The sequence below is a fragment of the Anguilla rostrata genome, chromosome 13 (assembly GCF_018555375.3).
Source record: "Anguilla rostrata isolate EN2019 chromosome 13, ASM1855537v3, whole genome shotgun sequence".
Taxonomy (NCBI): domain Eukaryota; kingdom Metazoa; phylum Chordata; class Actinopteri; order Anguilliformes; family Anguillidae; genus Anguilla; species Anguilla rostrata.
The window spans coordinates 34,284,773-34,308,714 of NC_057945.1; the positions used below are offsets into that span (position 1 = coordinate 34,284,773).

The following is a 23,942-nucleotide window of genomic DNA, read 5'->3' on the forward strand; positions in this document are numbered from 1 at the left end:
AAGGAAGGTTTTCTGCTTGCCTTGTATCCTCCATATGAGCCTATGTTAAACAAACATTTGCAATGCGAAGGCCTGGCCAGCACAGATAATATTCACCAGATGGAATATATATATATATATTTCGCAAGATCCTTTGCACCTGTACAGAAAAATGTATATATAAAAATATATTTTATTGTATGTTCTTATATTTTTTAATGTATTTATTGCACACATATTTCAAATATACTGTTCAAATATACTACTTTTAATATTCAAAATTGGCCGATTTAGCATATTTATGATGTATTTAATACATATATGTGCTTAGGTATAATATATATATATATATATATATATATATATATATATAACACAATATATTTAAATTGATTTTGAATTACCCTTCATATATTTCAATATATTACTTTTCTGTATGGGCATGCAGTTCCTTATAAGATATTATCCTTGTGAGACTGCTTTTCATTCACAGAGAGCCAGTTCATTAGCTTAACTGTAAGGTTGCACATTTGAATCCTAGGTGGTGTTCTGTAGTCTAGTGGTACCTTTCAGCATGATGGGTCATCTGGATTTGACAATTTCTAAATAGATAATTCAAACAAAAATGATATTATGCAAATTAAAAAGAAAAATTAACAACGAGAGGAAGAGTGAACATAAAATGGAGTCTTTTCACTAGCCTTTCATCCTCAGTTTGACACACACCCCTAATGCAGTACTCTTAATTGTTGCAATAAGGCCATGATGTGCTGTAGGGTAGTGTGGTCAGCTAAAGCACTTGTTCTCAGTGTATGGCGTATGACGGGCATTAAATATCCTGCCAATTTCGCCCATGGTTTCAGCCTAGCAGGGCACTGCATAATTGGGCAAAGTGAGGGCCAGGGAGGGAGGGTTTTAGTGCCGATCTCTGCCTCATTACATTAAGAGCACATTCTCCGGCTGCAGTCTGCCTGTGCAAACTGCATGAGGTACACTCCTCAGGTCTACTGGCTGTATGGTATAGCTCACCTGTCTGCTCTAAACTGTCATTGGACATTGCAATGATGAGCCTGGCCTACTATTACATTTCTGCTATCCAACCTGGGAGAGAATAAACACTGTGTATAGAAAATTGCTTAATAAAGAGTCCTGGAGAATGCAAACACTGCTGACTAATTTTATTTCATTTGAAATTGCCTTGTTGAGGTTGGTTCCACCACTAACCAATTCTAATTTTACCATACATCAAAGTACGAGTTGCCACTTGTCAAAACTTATCAAGATGTGTTAAAGGCCTAGGTTAAAATTTTGTAAGATTATAAACTGCCTCACAGGGTTAATCAAATACAAATGTTCACAATGAGAGTATTATGTGTAGTCACCATTTATACAAAAGACATTCACATATGTACATGTAGGTACATTTCAGCAATGGTTTTGCTTAGTTGTCAGGAATGCTCAGAGTGGAAAGGCAAAAGTAAATCCGACCTGTTCTGTATGGCCTTGGAATTAAATGTAAATGAGCCCAAATCTAAAGTTTGTGCGTTTTTTTTGTGTAGATAAGATTTTGGAATTCGTATAGGAATGGTAAAAGCCTAATATTTCTCACTGCTAATAGCGCGGATGCTGATTGTTGCCAGGGAGGTTCATACCATAAAAATTATTAAACGGTTTGTAGAACTATCATGGAGACGTTTTCACAAAACGCGTAACAAACGGCAAAACTGAGTCTGTCCATTTTCACATCCCTTTCGAGTGAAGTACCAGATAAAGGACAGGGCGGATTCTGAAGGGGGGTCCAACCCGGTAGCTCCTTTTCACCCATTAAATTGGAGGCGTTGTCATGGAAATCCTAGGACACACAGAGATTAAACAATGAGATGCTTCAAAGCCACAAAAGCCACGATGATGAAGAGTTATTCTCAAAAAGGCATCGGAAACATTAAAGGGAATTTTTCCTCAGGCGACCTTTATATAGAAGCGCACCTTTCTTGTCAGGGGCGCACTAGCTGCAAATAGTTTATATAGTATATTTGCGAAATGATTACGTTGACCGTTGCGCAGATCTTCAGAATCGAAAAGACGCAGCTGCTACAGACCTAAGACTTTGAGCAAGCAATCTCCAGACTGGGGTAGCAGACCGCTCTTTCGGAATAGTCTAGGCGCACTTTGGAATGCCGAGATGGCAATCGCGAGGAACAGTCTACAGAAACACTCAAAACTGTTTGTTCTACTTAATTTTATGACACTGACAACCAATGCCATCGAGACAGGTAAGAACACCGAAGTTTAGTTTTTAAGATTTACTCCACCGTTTAAACATCCTCTTGCCACTTGTTGCAATTAGCCTGACGTTGCGCCTTGTGCGCCTAATTTATTTATTGCTCTTGGCTATCCTGACAGCAACTTTGTGCTTTTGTTTCGTCAAGAGTTTGTCTTCACTTCACCGTTATAAAGCGTTTAGATTTTTGTTCTGTACTTAATTGATAAGCATTCTTCTAAAATAAATTGGAATTTAAGCCGAGGACAAAGTTAGGGGAAACATGGCACCAGGAAGGTGCTTCTGTGTAAGAGTATACAGGAGGAAAGCGATCGAAGGACACATTCAAATATTTATAATACAGTTTTTTTCTATATTGTCTCTAAAATGGAAATGATTTCCCTATCAATAATACTGTAATAAATTATAATGCACTGTAAATATGTTGCACCTCAAATGGCACCAGGGCTACCTTATTTGTATACTTTACAAAAAAGAGTGCTGCCGAATGTTTATCGTAGTGTTTGCATTAATATAATTACAATTATAACTATAATAATTAATTATTATTAGTAGTATTGTTATTACTACTACTACTTCCACTACTAGGCTACCAACACTACAACAACAACAACTACTACTACTACTACTATGATTGTTATTATTATTACTAGCCTACTACTTCTACTACTACCACCACCACTACAACAACAACAACTACTACCACCACCACTACTACTACTACTACTACTAATAATAATAGCAATAAACTGTGTGTACCGCATACCCTGAGCACCAAGTTGCTGTTTTTCTTGTTTAAAATTGGGATGGCAGGTATGCAATATCCTGCCAAGTTACGCCCTATTTCATTTAAATGCCCGCTATACATGCATGGCGATATGAACCTATAATAAACACAACTGTTTAACGATTATTAACTTTATTACTCGGTCAAAATATAGACTTTTTTTATTAAGTTCTTATTTTTTGTGCATAGATCATTTCGTGTTTCTCTGGAAGTGCCATGGCATACACCCAACACTTCCTTTTTACGGCATTCATTCGGTTCACAGATTAAATAGCGATTTCTTAATTCCACATTACAAATAGGTAGATTGCTGTTCGATAGAAATAAACAATGCAAGTTTAAAGTTTAAAATGATTTTTATTGATATGGTAAGCGTGCAGCACATCTCCGATCATATCTTTAATCTTGAACTTGAGTACCTTACATGAACTAATTGAATTAGCTCAAATGTAGGCCTATTCATATTGCCACATCCCAAGAAGTTGTTATCTGTCGGCATAATAGTAGTCAATAATACTAATAATTATACGTCACATTTTCACATGTATATAGCCTACATTTACTTTCGCCGCACTTAATGAACCAAATTGTGTCGTGTTTGTCTTACACGTCAGAGCGTGCGCCACGTTTGGCAATCAAGGTCGGTGTTAAATGTTACTTCGAATCGTGTTCCCATGGATTCTCATGAGGTTCTTGCGGTGGCACGGATTGGATGTTGGCTTAGAGTGACTCATTGACAACAACACTGCGCCAAGATCTATGCGAAGCTTGTTTGCCCTTCAAAGGCGCATTCTTTCCCTTTTTCTTTTCATTTTCTCGTTTCACTCGGCTTCTGTCTCGGGTGGCTTTACTGGACTCCGGATCCACCATCTGATTCGGCACGGTGCTGTTCTGACCTGTAAACCCGTTTATTGCGGGACGTCCTTTTCTAGTATTGAAATTTAGGAAAGCCCCGAAACATGTTTACTGAACGCTTGAAGGATGGATGGATGGAGACTACAGTTTCCACCAAATACAGGTTTTCTTTGGACACGCCAACTAGGCTGCACTGAGGGATTTGGAGGTCACCCTGGGAAACGGAGCTAATAAATGTTCAAGGGGGCATAAATCTTCCTATTATTTGGTAGGTGCCTGAACGGGGGCATGCTGGAGCAAAGGCACCAAGCTCACATTAACACATTCCGAGCTGTTCTTAAAAACACGGATATCTGTTGACTCTGGTGTTGTATTTGAACAATAAAGCATCAACAAAATGTGCTTAATTTACAGAAAAGCCTTTATATTTATAAAGGTGTAGATGAAAAGGCCCACAGCATCAACACTGGGAAATTAAAGAGGATACCAAGTAACTGTAAAGATGTCCTCAGTGTGATGTACCCATACATAGATACATCATTTATATTAAGCAAAATAGCTTTTTACAGTCCCCTCATCAGAACTGTGTCCCTCTCAGTTAACCTCGTGGACTTCTGCGGCCAAACCATCCGAGAGGACGGCATGATCGTCAACTCCCACCGGGATTCCCGGAAGTACTACTTCGTCACCATGGGGACGGACTGCCACCTCACCATGCAGGCCGCCTCCCCCAAGGACAAGGTGCAGTTCCACTTTCGCTTCTTCCTGGTCTACAGCCTGCTGAGGGTGTCGCCCCTGAGCCCGCCCCTGCTGAGCCCCACGCCGCTGTTTCCGGAAGCGTGGCGGAACCTCTCCCTGCACCACCCCACCAACGGCGGGGTGCGGCCCGAGCCCACGCCCCAGGGGAGCTGGCACGAGGCCGGGGACCCCTGCCACGCCGGGTCCTTCATCCAGTTCTACGACGGGAAGGACAAGGCGGCACCTCCGCTGGGGCCGCCGCTGTGCGGGAAGACCATCCCCAGGCCCGTCCTGTCCACGGGGAACTATCTCACCCTGCGGCTGATGACCCGGGGCACGCAGCCCAGGGTGGATTTTATGGGCCATTTCACGTCTTTCAGGCTGGGTGAGGGATTGGGATTTTTCTTACCCTGTGTTCTAACCATGGCACGTCACGTGATAAACGCTGTAGAATTAAAAAAAAAAAACTTTTTGTTGTGGGGGACGAGGGGTGGGCTGGGGGGGGGGGGGAGTACGTTTAAATCCATTCTGTGCAGAACCATTTGCACTTGGTGACAGCGTCAACATCCGCTTCATTCTGTTAATTTACCACGTCGTTGGCATAAGAACAGTTACATTTACAGTTTCGTTTTGTGTGTCGCTGAGTAATGTAATGCCATATCAGCAGTGTTACCTGCAGCTTTAATTTAATTCCACCCACTCCGCAGCACTGTGTTTTGCTTGCTACGTGAGCTTCTTTCCCGTTCTTTGCAGCTCTAGGGCTCAACCAATCAGAATGCCGCAGTGAACCGTATTTTACTTGCGAAAACGGGAAGTGCATTCCTATGAGTCTGGTGTGCGATGACAAAGGAATTGATAACTGTGGCGACGGCAGTGACCAGGCAGACCGTCCACCTGCAGATTGCAAAGGTTATTCAGGACCTGCAGACATACATTACACACTAATATATACTCACAACATGATCAAAAGAAGCCATTTTGAATAGCAGAGTACAATAGCAGTGGAGGACTGGACTAAGCCACATGTTGCAATCTAAGCTTTATAAAAGTGTATCCAGAACAGGGTAGTTATATTACTATAGTGTTGACCTGAGGTGCAGTTTTATATAAGTTTCTGAACTGTAGATAATGGAGAGGGATTGTCACTTGAAACTTGTTATTAACACACTTAGATGTTGTTAATGAAATACTATTAACTCACTTAAATGTTAATTAAATGTTATTAACACACTTAAATGTATGTTCTTAAAGGCCAGTACTCCACAGCAAGGACCAGGCATCCAAGGGTGACGCCCCCTTCATCCATCTTGAACCCGCCCACTTTATCTCGGTCTACCAATAGCTGTGGGACTCCAGATAAACCAGACTCTGCGTCAGGTGAGCCTCTGTTTCTTAGCTGCTAGGAAATGGCAGAACACACATTTATGCAAGACCTGAGTTGGTGTCAAGGTTGTGTGTTGCAGAAGATAAGCTTGCCACCTTTGCAACAGACGATAGCATTGAACCTGAAGGGAATGATCTGTTTTTTTTCTTTCTGATATTTTTAAACTTTATTTGCTTCAGCATGATTTGTAGAGCACCACAGTGGAGCCACAGTTACTTTTTTTTATTGTAATAATTCATGTGATTATTGCTCAGGAGGTAAGAGCAGTTGTCTGGCAGTCGAAGGGTTGCTGGTTCGATCCCCGCCCTGGGCGTGTCGAAGTGTCCCTGAGCAAGACACCTAACCCCTAACTGCTCTGGTGAATGAGAGGCATCAATTGTAAAGCTTTTTTTTTTCGATAAAAGCGCTATATAAATGCAGTCCATTTACCATTTATTATATCAAAAGAAATGCATTTTTTATATCATTAATAATAATATCAACAACAACATCAAGAACAACCACAAAAAAAATAAAAATAAAATAATGATATGTACTAGGGCAGAGCTGCCCAACCCTGTTTTTCGAGATGCTATCGTCCTGCAGGTTTTCACATCGACCCTAATTTGGTACACCTGATTCAACTGATTTAGCAGCTCGACAAGCTGGCGAACGAGGTGTGGCTTTGTCAGGGCTGGAATGACATCCTACAGGAGGGTAGCTCTCCAGGACCAGGGCTGGGCAGCCCCTGTACTGTGGCCTTTTTTTAACGTAGCTCTGCGTGTGACTGCCGGGCACGGTGGGTACCCGGGCATTGTTTGGATTGGCACGAGGGCTACCGCCTCAGCGACATGCGTCACCTGTCAGCCTGCAAGTCTTCGTTCGGGGTTTAAAGTTAAACATCCAGCCGAAAAGTATGGATACGAATTACGGAGAAAAGTGGGGGGCATAAAAAGGAACGAGGGAGCAAACACAATAAACGCCAGTCGCTGCGCCTCTGGCCGTTAGGCCCTGATTGATGTTGGGGGGGGGGGGGTGAGGGCGAGGGGGGGTGGGGAGGTTGGCTGGGAGGGAGGATGACCCTTTGAGCGCTCTGCTGTGTTGTCGGTAGTCTAGGGACAGTGCAAATGGACACTGCGGTTGAAAGATAGCCGTAGATGGGCATTTTGCCTGTGCCGAGCCAATAGACAGCCCCACTGCGAAGGGGGGGGGGGAAGAAAGCGGGTTCAGTTCAGTTCAAATAAGCATGTCCAAAAATCTGTTCACCTAACGTCAGTATTTTTTTGGAAATACATGCATATTGTATGTAGGATATTTGCTTGCATATTTGTCTACACAAGTAATACTGGATATGAGGACGTATTATTTTTATTGAGCTTTTTTTGTACCTAACAAACAAAATAACAAAGCAGTTGTGCGGTGCTCTTCATAACACTTATTCACATTAAAATATCTTCACCAGGAAGTAAAAGATGTTTGTTTTTCATACTTTGTTTACACAAGGTAATTGACACTCACATGTCAAATTTGTTATGTTCGTTGGACACGGACTCCTCCATTGAAATATTTTGCCCGATATGTGGGCTGTATCCTGTTAGTAGGCTACTTGTAAATTTCACATTTGATGCTTTATATTTTTTTACTTTATAAGTTTTATGGTCAATAACATTGTTTTGAGTATTTGATACTTCATCATGTAGGGCATTTCATGTCTGGCAGCTATCCTGTAACACAGGGCTCTCAAACTCCAGTCCTGGGGGGCAGCAGTCTCTGCTGGTCTTTGTGATTTCCTTTCAATCAGCAGCTGATTTAGACCTTGGAAACAAGGTGTGCAGACTCTTTAGCCAGTAAGTGACTTAAAAAATGTGGAGGAGCACATCAAAAACCAGCAGGCACTGTCTGAGTGCCTCCGGAAACTCGAGTATCCTCCCACACTGAAAGACACACGTCAGGGTCAGTATACTGCCATTTCCCTTGATCGAGGCCTTGATCGTTGGTCCCCGGGCGCTGCACTGTGGCTGACCCATTGATCCTAAGTAACTGGGATGGGTCAAATGCAGTGGACAAATTACCCCACGGGGTTCAGTAAATGACATCCTAAAGATCCCTGCAGTGACACGTACCTCGTGGTGATCGTGGCTGCTTGCGTCTCCGCAGACTCCCGGGACCCCGTGTCCCTGCTGGGGCTGTACGTCCTGCTGGGCGTGCTGGCGGGGATGCTGGTGCTGTGCTGGTGCTGCTGGTCGCCAGGCTGGTTCCTGTGGAGGGTCAGCGTGTGCCGCTTCCTGCCCTGCTGCAATTCGGCGTGCGCCTCCTGCCAGCTGTGCACCCGCAGCTGCTCCCGTCCCGAGGAGCAGCTTCGCCCCGGCAAGGTCACGCCCCAGGGCACCGCCACCGTCATGGCTGTGTAGCCCCGCCCACCCCTGGAACGCGAGGAGGAGTCATCCCCCACCCCAAATCCAGGCAGGTGTCACCCGTGGGCTAATGTGCAAACCCGGGTAGGGCTCCCTCCGTGGACTTTTTTGAGTTGGGCTGCGTGTTCTTCGACCGAACACGAGACTCAAATCTTTTTTTCCTTTTTTTTTTATTGCCCTTTTGTGAACCTGAGGAACGTTGTTATAAAACAGTTACAGCAGACTGGACGCCGCTCAATAGGACGTTGAGCATAAGCGAGGAGTTGGAAATTAAACAAGTGCTGCTTGTTGACACTGAGATCAGACTCAGAGTCACAAACTGTTAGATTCAGATTCACTGAAGGTTTGCAGCGGATACAGGGTGCTCCGATATCAGAGATAGCTACAGACAACATTATCCACTTTCTCCAACCATGCAAACATCCAGCTGAAGGTTCCATTCCTGAGATAACTACAGCCTGATAGGTCAGGATCACCCATGTTTAACCCCTTTACTGTGTTGTGTGATCACCCAGCAGAGGTGGAAGATCCAGGTTCAGAAAGTTAAAAGTTCTCCCCAGTATTTTGTTCCAATCACCTGAATTTCCTAAGCAGCACAATTCTTCAACCAGGAGGTAGAACTAATTAGTGAAATCAGCTGGCTGAGTTCATGGGTGGAAGAAACACGTGGCGGGACTTCTACTTTCTGACCCCTCAGTCACATATACCCTGCACCAGTGTGTGAGCAATACCACAATTATGCACACAATGCACACAAACATGCCTGACACTTGACTTTTGTGTTGAAGGAGGGTGAGCAGTAAGTCTGGACACCATTTGCCAAGAGAATTCCCACTGTGATAGGCTCACATACCAAGCATTAACAATACAATTTACTACAATGAGCTCAATCAAAACAAGTTAAATGCAGTTATCTCTAAAATCTTCTTCCAATTCCTCTCACTACCAATGAGCTCTGAAGGACCCCCTAAAATATCACCTTTCATGTAATATAATGACTGATATTACAATATTACAGTGGTAATTTAGTCGTGTTTTATATTCCTAATAGTTGCTACCTTTTTATTGTTATCCATAGTGTATGACTGTAGTTTCATAAGTATAGACTGAATACGAGCAGCATCCAAAGCCTTTTGCTGGAAAATAAAAAAAAACTTGCTGTTTTGATAAATGATAGCACAGTCCTTGTATTTATAACTAGGAATGGGATGTACTGAAAATGCATCTGGTATGTCTGTTAAGTTGCCTTTAGATTTATATTTGAGGCATAAAAGCAAAGAGATTATGGCTTTTGTGTTCTGGGGATCCATTCAGCCAGTCTATTCTGCAGCTGAAAAAAAAAAAAAAATTTTTCCATGTAAATGATATATTTGCTGGATATACAAATATCAATCATTTTGTCGTTAATGTTTAATATATGAAAAGAAAAAAAGGAATTTTTAAACTACCTAAATTTGCCTGCTTTGAAGAGTGTTTAAAGCAGGGGGGTATTACTCTATAAATGATGTTATTCTCTTAGTTTAGATTAGTTGTTAGTCTCAAGTCATGTTATTTGTTCTCATTCTGTTCATGTTGCTCCACCTACTTGATACCAAGGACAAATCAGTATGTTGGGCATGTACCAACCACCAGGTTAATATTAATGAGTAAGGAATGTTTATGAGTCACACCTGAACTCTGATTGGTTAGATGGAAGGTAAAAATGATTTCACATGCATTTAATTTAATTTTTTAATGAGACATAAAAACCTACACAAATGGGTTTACTGTCATTATTTACTTATAGCATTTGGAAACATAAACAACTGCAATTTAAAAAAGGGCCTGTTTTTACTGTAACGGAATATATAATAAATATCTTTTCAAAGCCTAATACGTTTCCTGTGGTGAATATAACACTGTTTGGGTAATGTTGAACATGAATAAACATCTTTGAAATAAAAACTTTTAAAACTTCCTAACATATCAGTAAACGTATCTCATTTGCAGTAATTTTATATTCATTTGTCCTTACACCCTGCTGAGGCTCAGCAGAAAAAAGTACTTCATTTTTTTCACATAACAAGTATCTTGGTTGACGGACACATGTTGCAGCAAAAATAGTTTTAAAAAAATATGATTTTATTTTACTTTTTTAAATTCCCCTTGTAGTGTATGTTTCAGCATCGTATAATCATTTACCACAGGACATCTGTACACAAAAGCTCTTCATCAGCCAAAGGAAATCTTCATTGACCCAAAATTACATTTTAAATGTTTAACTGAATGTAATGGAATCTGATGCTCTCTTTAGTTAGTTCTAGGTAACCCCCGGCCTTTGGACAATGCTCCCTCCAATATCATCACGACAGACAAGGATCACATGGAATGTGCCAGCGACATTCTTTGACCATTCCTTCAAATACTGAATCTGAACATCCATTTTCTGCGTTCTATAAACACACAAGTAAGTGCTTGAAAAGCAAACCAAAAGTAGGCTTTTGGTTGAATGGGCTGCACTTCTGGTGTATACCAGGTACGAGGCTAAGCAGGCAAAGCTGTTTGTTTCTGAGAGGGATCAAATGAATGCCCGGATGAGGACAAAGACTGCTAGGTGTGTCGCCATGCATTGAAATTTGCTTTTGAGAAAGGTGCCTGGAGCTCCATGTAGCCTATATAAGTTGCCATGTTACATCACATGGCCCCCCCCTTCTGTGTAAAGTGTGAAATTGACCACAATGGAGGCAACGCCATGCCCTCTGCTCCAGTTTAGGGAAAAAAGAAAACCACCCACAGGATTAAAAATAGCTCACGAATGGTTTAATGAAGCGACACAGGGGGTATGGTAAGTCCTTCAGAATTAGAGGGGAATAAAGATACAGTAATGAGAAGTAGCATTTGTCAGGTGGACAGTTTTACACAACACACATCCAGCCCCAGGAGTTCTAAAAGGCATTCCTTCTTTTTCTTTTTTTTGTTGCCTATTTTTGCCTATAATACAATTAACCTTTTTTTCATAACAAAGAAAACATTTTTAAATTGAAGTTTCAAGAACCCCCTTTAAAATATAATCATGTGTTCCTATAATTTTATAATAATATATATCTATATATTGATTTATTTCTGTTCCTCTGACTGACTGATAAGGCAAAATCCCTCACAGAGGACTGCTTTCTTACGGAATGTTACTGGTATATTTGCAGTTTTCTGGTGTGTGTGCACAAATCCTTTTTAAAAAAAAAAAAAAAAAAAAAACAGAATATGGATATGTGCATCCACTGTCTAGACCAATAATTTATGGCACATACCTGTAATACAATACAGGGTTCTTATGCACATGCTCAGATGTGTGATCTGGCATTTTAAATGGCTATGGATTCCCACCCCCAAAAGACTGGCAGAATTTTACTTCTATATTTTATCTATGTCCGAAATCTATATTCTGTATTTTAAATTATTCAACCAGTGCTCAAACAAGGATCACAGCCAGGACAAGCAACAAAACATAGAAGCATTAAACGAAACGCAATGAAACGTGAGCAGGAACTTCTGCAGAACAAAACTAACAAGAAAACAATAATCAAATCTATCATAGTCAATCCTGCAAATTATATCATCAGAATATTGAGTCTTTATATTTGGCTCTTATATAACATTCTCTTATATTATCTAGACTGACCCCTTTCATATCAGAAATACCTGCGAGTGTCTGTACCTGTAGGAGCCCCACTCAAATCAAACACAAAACCCATACAAGGTGTAAGAACTGGAACCCACAATAAAATAATAAAAGAGTAAGCTTCTTAAATAGCTCTACAGTAGCAGAATCACAACTGAAAGCGACAAACATAAGAATAAAATGCAAATAAATACAAAAAACGAGGAAACTAATTTTTGAAGTAGTAGTGCTGGAAATTAGATTGGAAATGAGGCAGCAAGCTCCATTAACCGCGATGCACACTGCTCAATAAGGACAAACCACTCGAGCTGAACGCTCATAAACGCCTAATGCTCATAAAAGTAGGTGAACTTCCAGTGAACCGCCAACTTCATTGAGGTCTGAAGACCTGGGGGACCTTGCTCAATGCTGTTATGGGTCACGGGTGCATCTGGAAAATGCCACCCACTTTATACAACATGCGTAGCCACTCGGTTCTGCGGATTTACCGCAACCCAACTAATGCGACAAAGCGGCGCGCTACGCAGGAACTGTCCTATTCAGGAACCGGATCTGAGAGGTGGAACGAGCGAGCTGCACGTGAGAGGGTTGGCTTCTGAGAGAGCGATGGGCTGAGTCTGGATTAAGAGATACAACACGGTTCGCTCACGGAGGAGCTTCTGATGCATTATAAAATTACACAAATAAAAAAAGACACGTCCAATCGGTTTTTATTTGAGATAAAGAGATAATGCAATGACTACGTCTGAGGAAAACAAAATAAGTTATTTTTTGATAAGAAAATTAGAATTTAGTAAGAAATAGATTTAAACTTTGTTCTTAAAAAACAACATATTTTACATCTTCTATCAGTCTTTGAGATCCACTTAATGTAACTATGTGAATCCCTTAACAACAGGGCGACACAGAGGTTTTTCCGTACAGTAGTTATGGCAACGGCAGCTGTGATTACTAAATCATGCTGAAAACTGGTTAAATTTCCCATAAAGTTACACGGATTTTGGTTGGTGGTACAATTATATCTGAATTCCACACTGGGGGGAGGAGGGGAGAAAATCTAAGCAGTTTATAGACAACAGAATACAAAAGTTACTTTTCCCCCAACATTCGACCAGTTGGCCAGACTTTTATCATATTAAAAATACTGAAGGAATACAAATTTTCTGTAAAAAAAAAAAAAAAAAGTAGTAGAAGTAGAATAAGCAAAAAGAGAAAAAAGAAATTGTTTTGAAAAGCAAAGAGCATCTCACTGCTTCACATTTGCTCTTCACCTGAGGTCCGGTACACTGATGTGGGTGTGCTGTGGGTGTGCTAAAAATCTGACTGAGGAGGCTTGCGGAAATGAGTTTGGGAAAGAAACAAGAAAAAGGCAAGAGAGATGAAATTAGAGCAGGTCTAAACTTCAAGTATCAACTCTCCTAGGTCACAATAGCATCAGCAGAGCTCAGAATCATTCCATGAAAGAGAATAGCGGGATATTGTTAGTTTATCTTCTCCCCACCTCCACACTACTGTATATATATATATATTAAATATGCGTGCGTGGTGTGTGTGTGTGCATGTGTATGTGTGTGTGTGTGCATGTATGTGTATAAATAAGATTCAGTGCTAAAAGCATCTTCAGTTCCAGATCTACACCACTGTTAAAGGCCTAACTTTTTCTTCGTAGTTAAATGCTACTGCAGGAAATATGTAGACTGAAATTGATGCTCTTTAGTAAGAGTCCTTCATTAAAAATGCAAAAATTAAGTTTGTGAAAAATGGCTAATATTATTTTTTCATCAGTCTTTTTTTTTGTATTTATACAGCACCAAGGGGAGAGACTAATGCTTTGGTTTTGGTTAGCAGTCCTTAACAGCTGAGCACCATTATCCTGTCACGAGTTTGAATGTGTTTGTGAGTAAAAAGCCTGAGTGTGTGTGTCTGAAAAGCTGTGTTTGTTTTAAGCGGAAGTCTTCATGGCTCCCGTCTCCGCTCGCCGTCTACGACGGACAGCGCTCCGCGTCGACGCCGTCCGCGGCGTGGGTGCGCAGGTCCACGGGCCTGAACGGCCGCTCGCCGGGCCGCGCGTTCGCCAGCACCACGTTCCGTATGCACCCCGTGACCCCCGAGGAGAACTTCCCGCCCGTCAGCGCCGTCATGTCCGGAGCCCCGCCTTCCACCGGGAACCGGGAACAGACCGAAACGGAATCGTTCGGTTACCACGGCAACCCTCACTAACTATGCAGTTACACTCAGCTCCATATGTTCAGCTAAATATCCCTTATTGGACAGTTTCATTTTAACTAATTACATGGAATTAATGTGAGTCAACTATAACAACCATTCAACCAGACTTGCTATATCTTGGGGCAGGAAAATGACGACAGGTACATGGTGTTCCTTAGCATCAGCTCAGAATATGTGCCAATCAGACTGTAATGTGGGTTACGAATAGTTCAATAAATCACTAAATAAAACCCCTTTTTTCTTTTAAAAATTCTAAGTCAGTGTTCTAGAACTCCATTGCTTTCAATGACCAGTAGTGATTGTTACATCAGCATTTAGAATGTTCAGTTAAGAACATTCTCATCGCATATTTTTGACCTTACACCTTTAAGGGTTAGACTGAGCCATATATAGTACCTACAGTAAGAACTGCAGAGAATACCAAGACCACTACATTTTAGTCCAGGGCAGGAGACTCGGAAATGGACTCACCCAGGAATATGTTGCCTTTGGTGTCCACCATGATCATTCTGCCCCGTGACTGTCCTTTCCGTGGGGCGCCTCCGTCAACTTGGAGGTAGCCTTGTTTACCGGTCCTGTGCAGATTAAAATTCAGGAATGAGAATCTTCTGTTCACTGTGCCACTGAAGTCACTTCCCAGACCAACATTTTGCCTATCAGAAGGCTGACCCTATGTGACCCCTATGTGACGACCTCCAAATACAATGCTTACTGAAGTCACCCTCGAGTCCATATTGTAAATCTTATTCATTCATATTCAGATTCATTTCACTGTTTCAGCTAGAATCCCACAACAGTAACATATCCTGTGTTCACATACAGGACAAACTAAATGGTTAACATTTCCCTGCCAAACTGAACTACACTTTAAAATAGGTTTTAGCTATGAATTTAATAATAGTATGCTACATCTATTGAGAAGTAGCCCACAAATATATTCCTGAACAACAGCTATACAATATCTCTACACTCTAACCCAAAGTAACTCTGTAACACAAATAAGTCCTTCCACACACCATCAGAATTTATGTATTTTTTTATTTCCCCGCTATATGCCCAATAGTATATTAGTGCTGATTATGTCTCAGCTACTGTGTGTAAGTGCAACAACACTGCTCCTCAGAACCCATGTTCATACAACGGCAGGACACAGTCCAGGCTCACACAGAGGAGGGAACTTCACGTCCAGCTCAACAGGTGGACATGTGCATAGGACGATAGGTGTGGCACAGTTAGGACTCGCTTGTACGAAGGTCGAGGTTCGATTCCCTAGACACTGCGTGTACCCTTGCAAGTACTTAACCTGCATGCTTCAGTATCCAGCTGTATAATAACATGTAGTGCTATGTAAAGTGGTAAGTGCTCTGGAGGCGTGCTAATCCGTAATGTATGTATGGACCACCCAACAGCGCTAACCAGGATTAAATGATCCCACTGCTAATATAATAGCTATAAGGCATTCGACACATGTCTCATTGCAGCTGTGATGCCATACTGTACCTCACTGCGGTTAGCTTGTGCCAGTTGCCATCGTTAACGGGCTCTTTAGAGATAATCTCTGCCTCTCCGCTGCCCAGCTGGTAACTGTGGACACATAATCAGGCAGAAACTCACTTCAGCTGCACCGTGACTGTGAAAAAGCAGACGTGGTTGATCTAAGAGTAAATAGCACACAAGGGAATTTGTTTGCATTGGCATTGCAATGCACCTGTGCATCAGACTTCTTAGTGCTGAGGGCATACTACATAGTACATCCAACTAAACGACTCACTCTGATATAAAATGGAGACTCTCTTAATCACATGGGGGCACTACTGACAGTGAGCTTAAAAGGCTACAGTCAAAACAGCTGCTCATGACTTACCTGAAAACAAGATGACCGTTTTGTAAACCAAGACTTATAAAGTCTTTGCCTTTTCCTTGATCTCCAAGTTCCTGGAAATACAGCATTTAAAAAAAAATGAAAACATGTTGGAACAGCAGACATCATTCTGTAAAGTCCCTTTCAGTAGCACCAACCATCCATTACATTGATGAATAATTTTGAGAAAAAAAGCAATTACTGATGTGTGCATGCATATGAAACATTCTATCAACCGTGGACATCGAGCTGTGTAGAGCTCAGACATGCAATTTCAGCCTGGAGGGTAACAAATTAGGGGACAGCACCCCTCAAAGAGGGGAAAAGATCATTAGAAGGCTGGTAGGGACGTCTCACAATGCTCAGACTCACTGAAAACAGAGCTCGGCAAAGATCTACGAGGCAAACATCAAGACATTCGTCAGCACCGCACAATGGATCGTCGCACTTGAAAGCGCCCCACCAAGATCTATCGGTGACACATCAGGGAACGCCGAGCCATTTTCCTAAATTGAGTACTGGGGTTGGGGGTGGGGGTGGGGGGGGGGGTTACTGCACATAGGGACGGTGGGAAAGCTAAAAGAAGGCATTCCTCAAATGTGAGGGCCAAAGGGACTGGGATCAGTTTGGATAATGCTTCTGGGCGGTTACCGGGGGTGGAGGGCGGGGCAAGGGGGGGGGGGGGTGTGTGACCCCTCTTTTTTTTTTGCTTGCGACTGTGAACGGGAGCAGGGGTGGGGGGGGCGGGGGCGGTGACAGACGTGCAGTGTTCACACTCCCCCCCCCCCCCCCCATGGGAGAACCACGGGGCCGGCTTTCTCTCTGCTAACGAGCTGGGAGTGGGTACCTTGCGTCTAGCATGCAGCTTGCGCAAAGCGCCCGTCGGCTCCTGGGGAAGAGGGAGGCGGGGTTAGTGTGGTGAAGCAAAACCAGGCAAAAACGTGCAGCGTGCGCTTCATCGCCCCCTAGTGCTTCTGGCATGCACGGCAGGCAGCTCTTTACATTATCAGACGCGTCATAAAACAACTATGAAACAATGGACCCACAGATAGGTTGTTCACAGATAGCAATTAGCATTTTCAGTTATGGAATCATACACAGGATCGGTTAATTAGGTGCATCAGGGATGGTAAGATACAGGCATGTGTGGCTGAAATTACAGAACGGCCGGGGTTTGTTAAAGGAGCAGGTGAGGGCTCCTGATTGGCTCAGTTTATTAAGGGTGATGATGGAGGCTGGATTTTAAAGCTAAAGTGTCGCCAGTTTGTTACAAGAATCATGTGTTTACTTCAGCAAAAACTCACATTTGTTTCCTGTAGTGTGATAGGTTGGTTAAGAATTATGAATTAAGAATAATATTAATTGATTTGGTAATCGAGCACGGATGTAAAGGGGGAGAATTCGGATGATCCGGAAGATTCTCTGAGCCCTGGACCTACCACCCCCTGCCACAGGATCAGGCCCTCCGGGGAGACGGTGCGGATCTCCAGCTCGATGGTCTCGGGGGCGTCTGGTGAGCTGAAACACAACAGACCACTTTCAGCACCAAGAGCGGGCACAGAATCAACAGAACCAGCCACTTCAGTGCCAAGAGCGGGCACAGAATCAACAGAACCAGCCACTTTCAGTGCCAAGACTGGGCACAGAATAAACTGTCATCTCTGTGGGGTACAATGGCTCCAAAACAATTAGGTTCCTTGTGCCACTCAAATACATACATAAAAGATCATTTCAAATCTTTAACACATCTTAAATACTGGTCATGCTCCTTAAACATAGCCTTCATGTCAGTCTCTGGCATGCATTTTATCATCACAGCATATCAAGATATTAGAAGCTTTACAAATGTTCTGATCTATTAACCGAATGTTACCAACTATTAACTGCTAGCAAAAAAAATGCTGACACAGCAAATATGAAAACATGGAACAGCTCACCTTCTGGGAAAGATTGGCTTTGGCAGAGTCAGGTACCCATCATCATGAAAATACGCAGCATACTGAACTGGGGAATCTTAAAAGAGGAGGGTATGTGTCAGGCTCCATTCTAACCGTGTCACCTCTAATCCAGTGTGCGATTACTGTCTCCCTCTGGTGGCTGATATCTGACACTGCAACCAATCTCTAACAATTAAGGTCTTGGAAAACGTGTAAGCTCTACTATCATTTTTCCTGTATATTTAATGTAGCACAGTATGGGTTTGGCTTGTTATGATGTGCTCAGCCTTTGAACTGTCTTTGCTCTGTCTTTGAAATTAAGTTTTCCAAAAATGGTTTAGTTGCACAAATGGCTCCACTCTTTCTGCAAAGACCAAGCTCATTTCTCCTATATACTTACTTGTTTACTTCTATAAGTGAAACAATTGAATATGTAACTCTTTTTGTGGGAATAATTTTTCATACAGCACATTATAGAGTACAAAAACTTTAATTAATGTGATTAAATGTCCCAGGATATGAACATGGAATATTTAGTTGTCATAGTGTGCATAGCTATTAATGTACTAATGGCATTAGAAGTGTCTAACTAAGAACAATTAGTAGCTTGTTACAATTTAGCATTGGAGGACCACGCCTACAGGGAAGAAAGCACACATTAAATACCTGGACTAATTAGTCATGCACTCCAGGTGCGTGTGCCCAATTAACCAGTGGGCATGGTCCTCCGATTGCCCCGAAACTCACCCACAAACCGAGCCCTGCCACACTATGTTAATCAGATTTTCAAAGGAAGATACAATGTCACAAGCCTCAATATATAACATGACCCCCCCCCCCCACCCCCACTAGACACAACAGACATTTCTCCATAGAAACACTGACACTTACAAAGTTCCCCTTTCTATAAACACAAGCATGGTTATGCTTCACTGAACAGGAGACATTGAATCACTGGTTATGAACACACACACACACCCACACACTTTATTACTCATGTGGTGTTAAACAGGCTGGGGGTCTGGGACTAATGATGCTGCACACCCCCCCTCCATCACCCAGTTAGTTTTGGGTATCAGGCAGGCTGACAGGATACTGTACCATTACCCCCACTGCCCTCCAAATCCCACAGGGCCTCAGAGAAGCTGTGAGCCTGCCCTGTGTGAGCAGAATACGACTGTTAAAGCAGAGGAGAACGGGCCTCCCGCTCTCCCTACAGTGCAGCAAACAGGAAGTGCCTTAAGTCAGCCACACGCCCCAGAGTTAACTCCATTATGTGGAACTAGCAGCGCACCAAGCTTGTATTTGATGTATTACCCATTCATTCAGTGAGATACGAGCTGAAGCAGCCCAGCTCAAGGGCGCAAGCGCACTGCCCCATTTCTGATTTGAACCCGCAACCCGGTTTTAGAGGGCGAAGGGCACAGGGCAGGTGGGCAGAGGGCAGATTGGCAGGCTGACTTACCACTCTCGCAGAACAGGCCCGTGTACCCAGGGGCACACACGCAGCGGTGGTCGGAGCAGGTGCCCCCGTTCAGACACTGGGCGCTGTGCTGACAGGTGTCCTTCACTACCTCACAACGCTCACCTGCGTGACCACAGAGAAAGAGGGCACGCCAATGCGTCGTTCAGTCAATCATCCATTCATCCCCTCATTCTTTTCTATTTCATTCCATTTTAATAAAAGCATTACAGCTTTTTCTTACAAGGTCATATTAAACTTAAGCTTTTTAAATCTACGCTTGTTTGAGGAGAAGTATTTCAAGAACTACAGCCAAGTATATGAACTAATCAGTGATCCAATTGGTGTAGCACCCAGGAGAATCCTTCCCATTAGCGCAGTGGGTGAGAGGCGGTCGGTGACCTTTAACCCCTGTGCTGGGGCTGACCTTGGAAGCCATCTTGGCAGAGGCACTGGTACTGGTCCTCTGAGCTGGCCAGGCAGGTGCCCCCGTGCAGACATGGCCGCCGCTCGCAGGGGCTGCTCTCAGAGCACTCCCCGACCGCCCGGCTCTCCAGGAAGCTGTAGGACAGGTCCACCTTCTTCCCATTGACCAGCACCTGGGAGGGGAGGCAAGGGACAGAGCGTCAGAAGCTTTTTCTAAGGCCCACGGTCTGTTTCCTAATTGACCAACATGACATATCCTGTGAAGGTGGTCATTTATCTATTTTGCACAGTGTACTGGCTGCTGCTGTAACTGTTAGCGAGTGAAGAGTGTTACATCGTAGGAGACCAATTTAATACATTTAGTTTACATTGAGAATGTTAAAATCATTAATTTAATCAATCAAGGCTTCAAGATCTAGAATGTTAGCCCACCGAACAGGTAGCATGGTCGTGAGAATGCCGCTTCAGTTATGTGAATGTAATGTGAATTATGAGAATGCCACATCGGCTGGACTCTGCCTCCTGTCAGGCTGGGAGACAGGCTCTGTGTACTGTAGCTCACCTCCCCTATGCAGCCCTCGAACAGCATGCTGACGTTGGCCGCTTTGGGCAGGATGTCCATGCTGGGGACTCCGCCCAGATACATGGGCGTGTGGATGTTGAGGCCCTGCGCCTTCCCCGGAGACGACCTCCTGACCTCCGGAGCCTGGTCCACTTTCAGGAAGCCATCTTTGTTGAGGCGCTCGGCGGTGACGCGGTGCCACTGTTCCAGGGTCACGGGCTCCTGGCTGCGTAGGATCGCCATGCCTGCCACAACCCAGAGGTCAAAGGTTATTCTATCACGCCAAAATATGTTATGTAGACCACAGGCTAGTCTCCCATAGCTGGGGGGAGGAGTAGTGGCAGGAATAAGATAACCTTGTCCCCAGGTCTCCCTGTAAGAGCTCACCTGTGCCCAGGTCTCCCTGTAAGAGCTCACCTGTCCCCAGGTCTCCCTATAAGGAGAGCTCACCTGTCCCCAGATGTCCCTGTAAGAGCTCACCTGTCCCCAGCTCGTAGCGGAATTCCACGTGACTGTCCACAAGGGAGAGGGACACAAAGTCCTCCACCTTCATCTTCTTCCCCCCGCTGAAGAACATGAGCCCATCCTGGTCCAGGGGCTTGAACTCCAGCTCCACCCGCAGGTCGTTGTGGATGTTGGTGAGGGGCGGGTAGGCGATGAAGGAGTCATCGCCGTCGAACGAGGGCGTGGTCACCAAAGTGCCTGCCACAGAAAGAGATGACATCACAAAGCTGCCCCCGTGACCTGCTCCAGTCCATCAGCTGGAAGTTCTGCGGAAAAGAACTAGGGTTTTGTGGAAAGGGTGAGGTGCTTAGATACGGTACAGCGCTCTCACCCTCCATGCACTTGTCCCCAGACTTGCCCAGGTGGCAGCGGCAGTCGTAGCCCAGGCCGTTGTGGCGGTTGATGCACGTAGCGTCTGGTCCACAGGCCTCTGCAGGGGTTAGAACAGGTTTTGAATGAGAAACGGCTAATGCTAGCCTTGTACATGCATGTGTTATGTACAAGACAATAGTAAATAAACACACTCACAATACACATACATGCACACCCACACACCAACACATATGCTGCACACACACACACACACACACACACACACACACACACACACACATATACACACTCACGCACGCACGCACGCACACACACACACACACACATACACACTCACGCACGCACGCGCACACACACACACATATACACACTCACGCACGCACGCGCACACACACACACACGCAGGACCTGTGTGACAGTGCAGGGCGGAGTGGTGTTCACAGTTGCTCCCAGTGAATCCTCGTGCGCAGTCACACTTATAGCTGCTCGTCTCCGAGGCTCGACACACACCTCCGTTCTGCAGCAGAAGACAACACTACAGCTCACCGTATATATGCGCTTTAACAGCTGCGCGTCCCAGCTCTGAGGACACACATTTTATAAAGGTGTGAAAAGCCAGTTAAGGTCACCTGACACGGACGATCTTTGCAAGTGGGACAATTGGAAACCCCGGTGGAGCTGCGGTCCAGGACTTTGAAAATGACCTCATCACCTTGGATGATCAGCTGACGGATACATCCTAATGGGAACCCCAACACATTGAGCGCATTTAACCAGGGTAAAATTATCTCTGTATTACCAAATATAGATATTTGAAATACCTTTCCAAACTGTAGACTGTGACAACTACAAAAATGGATGATGAAAACCAATTATTTGGGGGAGTTTAAACATACATGCAATGGCATACAGTTTTGGACCAATCAAATTCACTCATCTACAACATTAGTACACTCTGATTGGCTTCAATGTTCAGAGTTGTACAATACAGCAGGCCATGAAATGTTTCATGAAGCTCCATTCACCCACACTGAGAAAACAGCCCACAAGCTCTTACCCACAAAGCCACTTTTGAGGCCTGTCGTTTTGGAAACGAGGCTGTAGTTTGGGTAACCGCCCACGTACAGCTCCTCGTTCAGATCCAAGCCCTGGAATTTTCCCTGTACATAAATGCAAACACCACCCGGTTAAGTGTCAATCAAAAGTTGTACCTCTTTTATTTCAATTATTTCACAAAATTGACCACAAACAAATCTTCTGACAGAGAAAAATATGACATAAAATATAAGATAAATAAAACAAGATAGAAACACCAATAATAATGAGGTGCTTCCCACTACAATCATTTCATAATTAGACCAGGAATTTGAATTTATACTTTAACAGTTATCAAATCTACTACATACAGTGCATACAGTATGCAATACCACGAGTACAGCAGTGGCAGAACTGAAAATTTTGCTAGGTTTTTCTAAAGATTAAAAAAAAACAAACAAAAAAAAAACATGGATGCTTGCTTACACCCAACCCTGAGCACAAAGCAGCAGGCTAGCCTGGCAGGATGAGCAGACCCTGTCAGGGGCCTCCAGACTCACCTGTGAGCTGCCGTTCACAGGGGGCCCCCCGTCCACCACCATGGAGCCCTGGGTCTGGTTGCGGTAGATCTCCACCGTGTGGAACTCCCCCAGCTTGATGGGGGTGGGGTAGCGAATGGTGGCCATGCCCGAGCCGACGTCGAACCTGCGGCCAGAAGAAGAGCACAGAGGTCAGAGGTCAGGGGGAAGTACAAAGCACTTCTGTATGCACAGCAATAGTTCCAAAAGGCACAGAGCAAAGAATACATAGTAAAACCACATAAGCCAAAGTACCAGTGTTAATTTCCCAAAAAGCGATCTCACTTAAAATAGTCTGGAGCTATTTAATTTCGGTGCAGGTGTTTAAAAAGATTAAATCAAAACATTAATTTAATTAAAAGTTCAGTGCTGCATTGAGAAAGTGTTGATTGTGTAAAGACATAATTTATTCAATGATCAACTTCATCAAAAAACTGAACAAAAATAGAAATTTGCTATGGAGAGAGAGAGTTCAGTTTCGTAAATTTATTTAACAGTTTATCTAAGTAGCTCATTTGCATCACTAGTCCCTGAAGGGATTTTCAATTGGTAGCTTTCCATTCACACAGTATTCCATTGTTAGTAATGACATAAAAACTAAAAATCATAATATCAAAAGATATGTAAACTAAAGAAATAAAATGTTGCTTGTATTCTCCAGCACACCCATTCCTCTTGGTCTTTGAGTGTTAAACAGGCTGCACCTGAACTCTGGACGACCTCCCACAAGCCCCAGCGAGATGAAGTCAGCGCCCGTGGTCTTCCTCTGCCCATTGTAGACCATCATGCCTTGGGGAGAAACAGGATGTGGTGTTAGCAGGGAGCAGCAGCTAAAGCACCACACTGTAGCCTGACCTCCATTTTAATTAGGATGTGCTACTTTTGTCCCTTACTGACACCGTACATCATTACAGGTATTTATAAATTTTCTGTAATTAAG

General features: G+C 43.5%; 2 protein-coding genes across 5 annotated transcripts in view; one reads left to right on the forward strand and one right to left on the reverse strand.

Moving 5' to 3' along the window:
- The first annotated feature begins 1,862 nt into the window (after nt 1–1,862).
- On the forward strand, nt 1,863–10,290 carry ldlrad2 (low density lipoprotein receptor class A domain containing 2). Its single transcript, XM_064304407.1, has 5 exons — nt 1,863–2,252; nt 4,501–5,025; nt 5,394–5,549; nt 5,892–6,017; nt 8,161–10,290. The coding sequence occupies exons 1-5, from the start codon at nt 2,162–2,164 to the stop codon at nt 8,412–8,414; spliced, it is 1,152 nt and encodes a 383-aa protein (XP_064160477.1). The 5' UTR covers nt 1,863–2,161; the 3' UTR covers nt 8,415–10,290.
- A 3,336-nt stretch (nt 10,291–13,626) lies between these two features.
- Nucleotides 13,627–23,942, reverse strand: part of LOC135237332 (basement membrane-specific heparan sulfate proteoglycan core protein-like) — a 106,878-nt gene continuing 96,562 nt past the window's right edge. For 2 of the 4 annotated variants that reach the window (XM_064304405.1, XM_064304403.1), the window contains 17 exons: nt 23,707–23,791; nt 22,985–23,129; nt 22,447–22,549; nt 22,019–22,128; nt 21,798–21,906; nt 21,388–21,486; nt 21,033–21,254; nt 20,553–20,797; nt 19,992–20,163; nt 19,568–19,690; nt 18,103–18,178; nt 17,605–17,683; nt 17,013–17,054; nt 16,169–16,239; nt 15,805–15,888; nt 14,776–14,879; nt 13,627–14,230 (listed from right to left, as the gene is read on the reverse strand). In XM_064304405.1, coding sequence (XP_064160475.1) covers nt 14,058–14,230; nt 14,776–14,879; nt 15,805–15,888; nt 16,169–16,239; nt 17,013–17,054; nt 17,605–17,683; nt 18,103–18,178; nt 19,568–19,690; nt 19,992–20,163; nt 20,553–20,797; nt 21,033–21,254; nt 21,388–21,486; nt 21,798–21,906; nt 22,019–22,128; nt 22,447–22,549; nt 22,985–23,129; nt 23,707–23,791 — 2,042 coding nt within the window. In that variant the 3' untranslated portion in view covers nt 13,627–14,057. The remainder of the gene's footprint in view (nt 14,231–14,775; nt 14,880–15,804; nt 15,889–16,168; nt 16,240–17,012; nt 17,055–17,604; nt 17,684–18,102; nt 18,179–19,567; nt 19,691–19,991; nt 20,164–20,552; nt 20,798–21,032; nt 21,255–21,387; nt 21,487–21,797; nt 21,907–22,018; nt 22,129–22,446; nt 22,550–22,984; nt 23,130–23,706; nt 23,792–23,942) is intronic. The other 2 variants (XM_064304406.1, XM_064304404.1) reach the window with 1 other exon arrangement.

Bases quoted from the DNA above. Each gene is read 5' to 3' on its own strand.
- ldlrad2 (XM_064304407.1), top strand. From the start codon at position 2,162: ATGGCAATCGCGAGGAACAGTCTACAGAAACACTCAAAACTGTTTGTT. The intron at 2,253-4,500 runs GTAAGAACACCG...TGTCCCTCTCAG, and splicing joins AACCAATGCCATCGAGACAG to TTAACCTCGTGGACTTCTGC. The intron at 6,018-8,160 runs GTGAGCCTCTGT...GCGTCTCCGCAG, and splicing joins TAAACCAGACTCTGCGTCAG to ACTCCCGGGACCCCGTGTCC.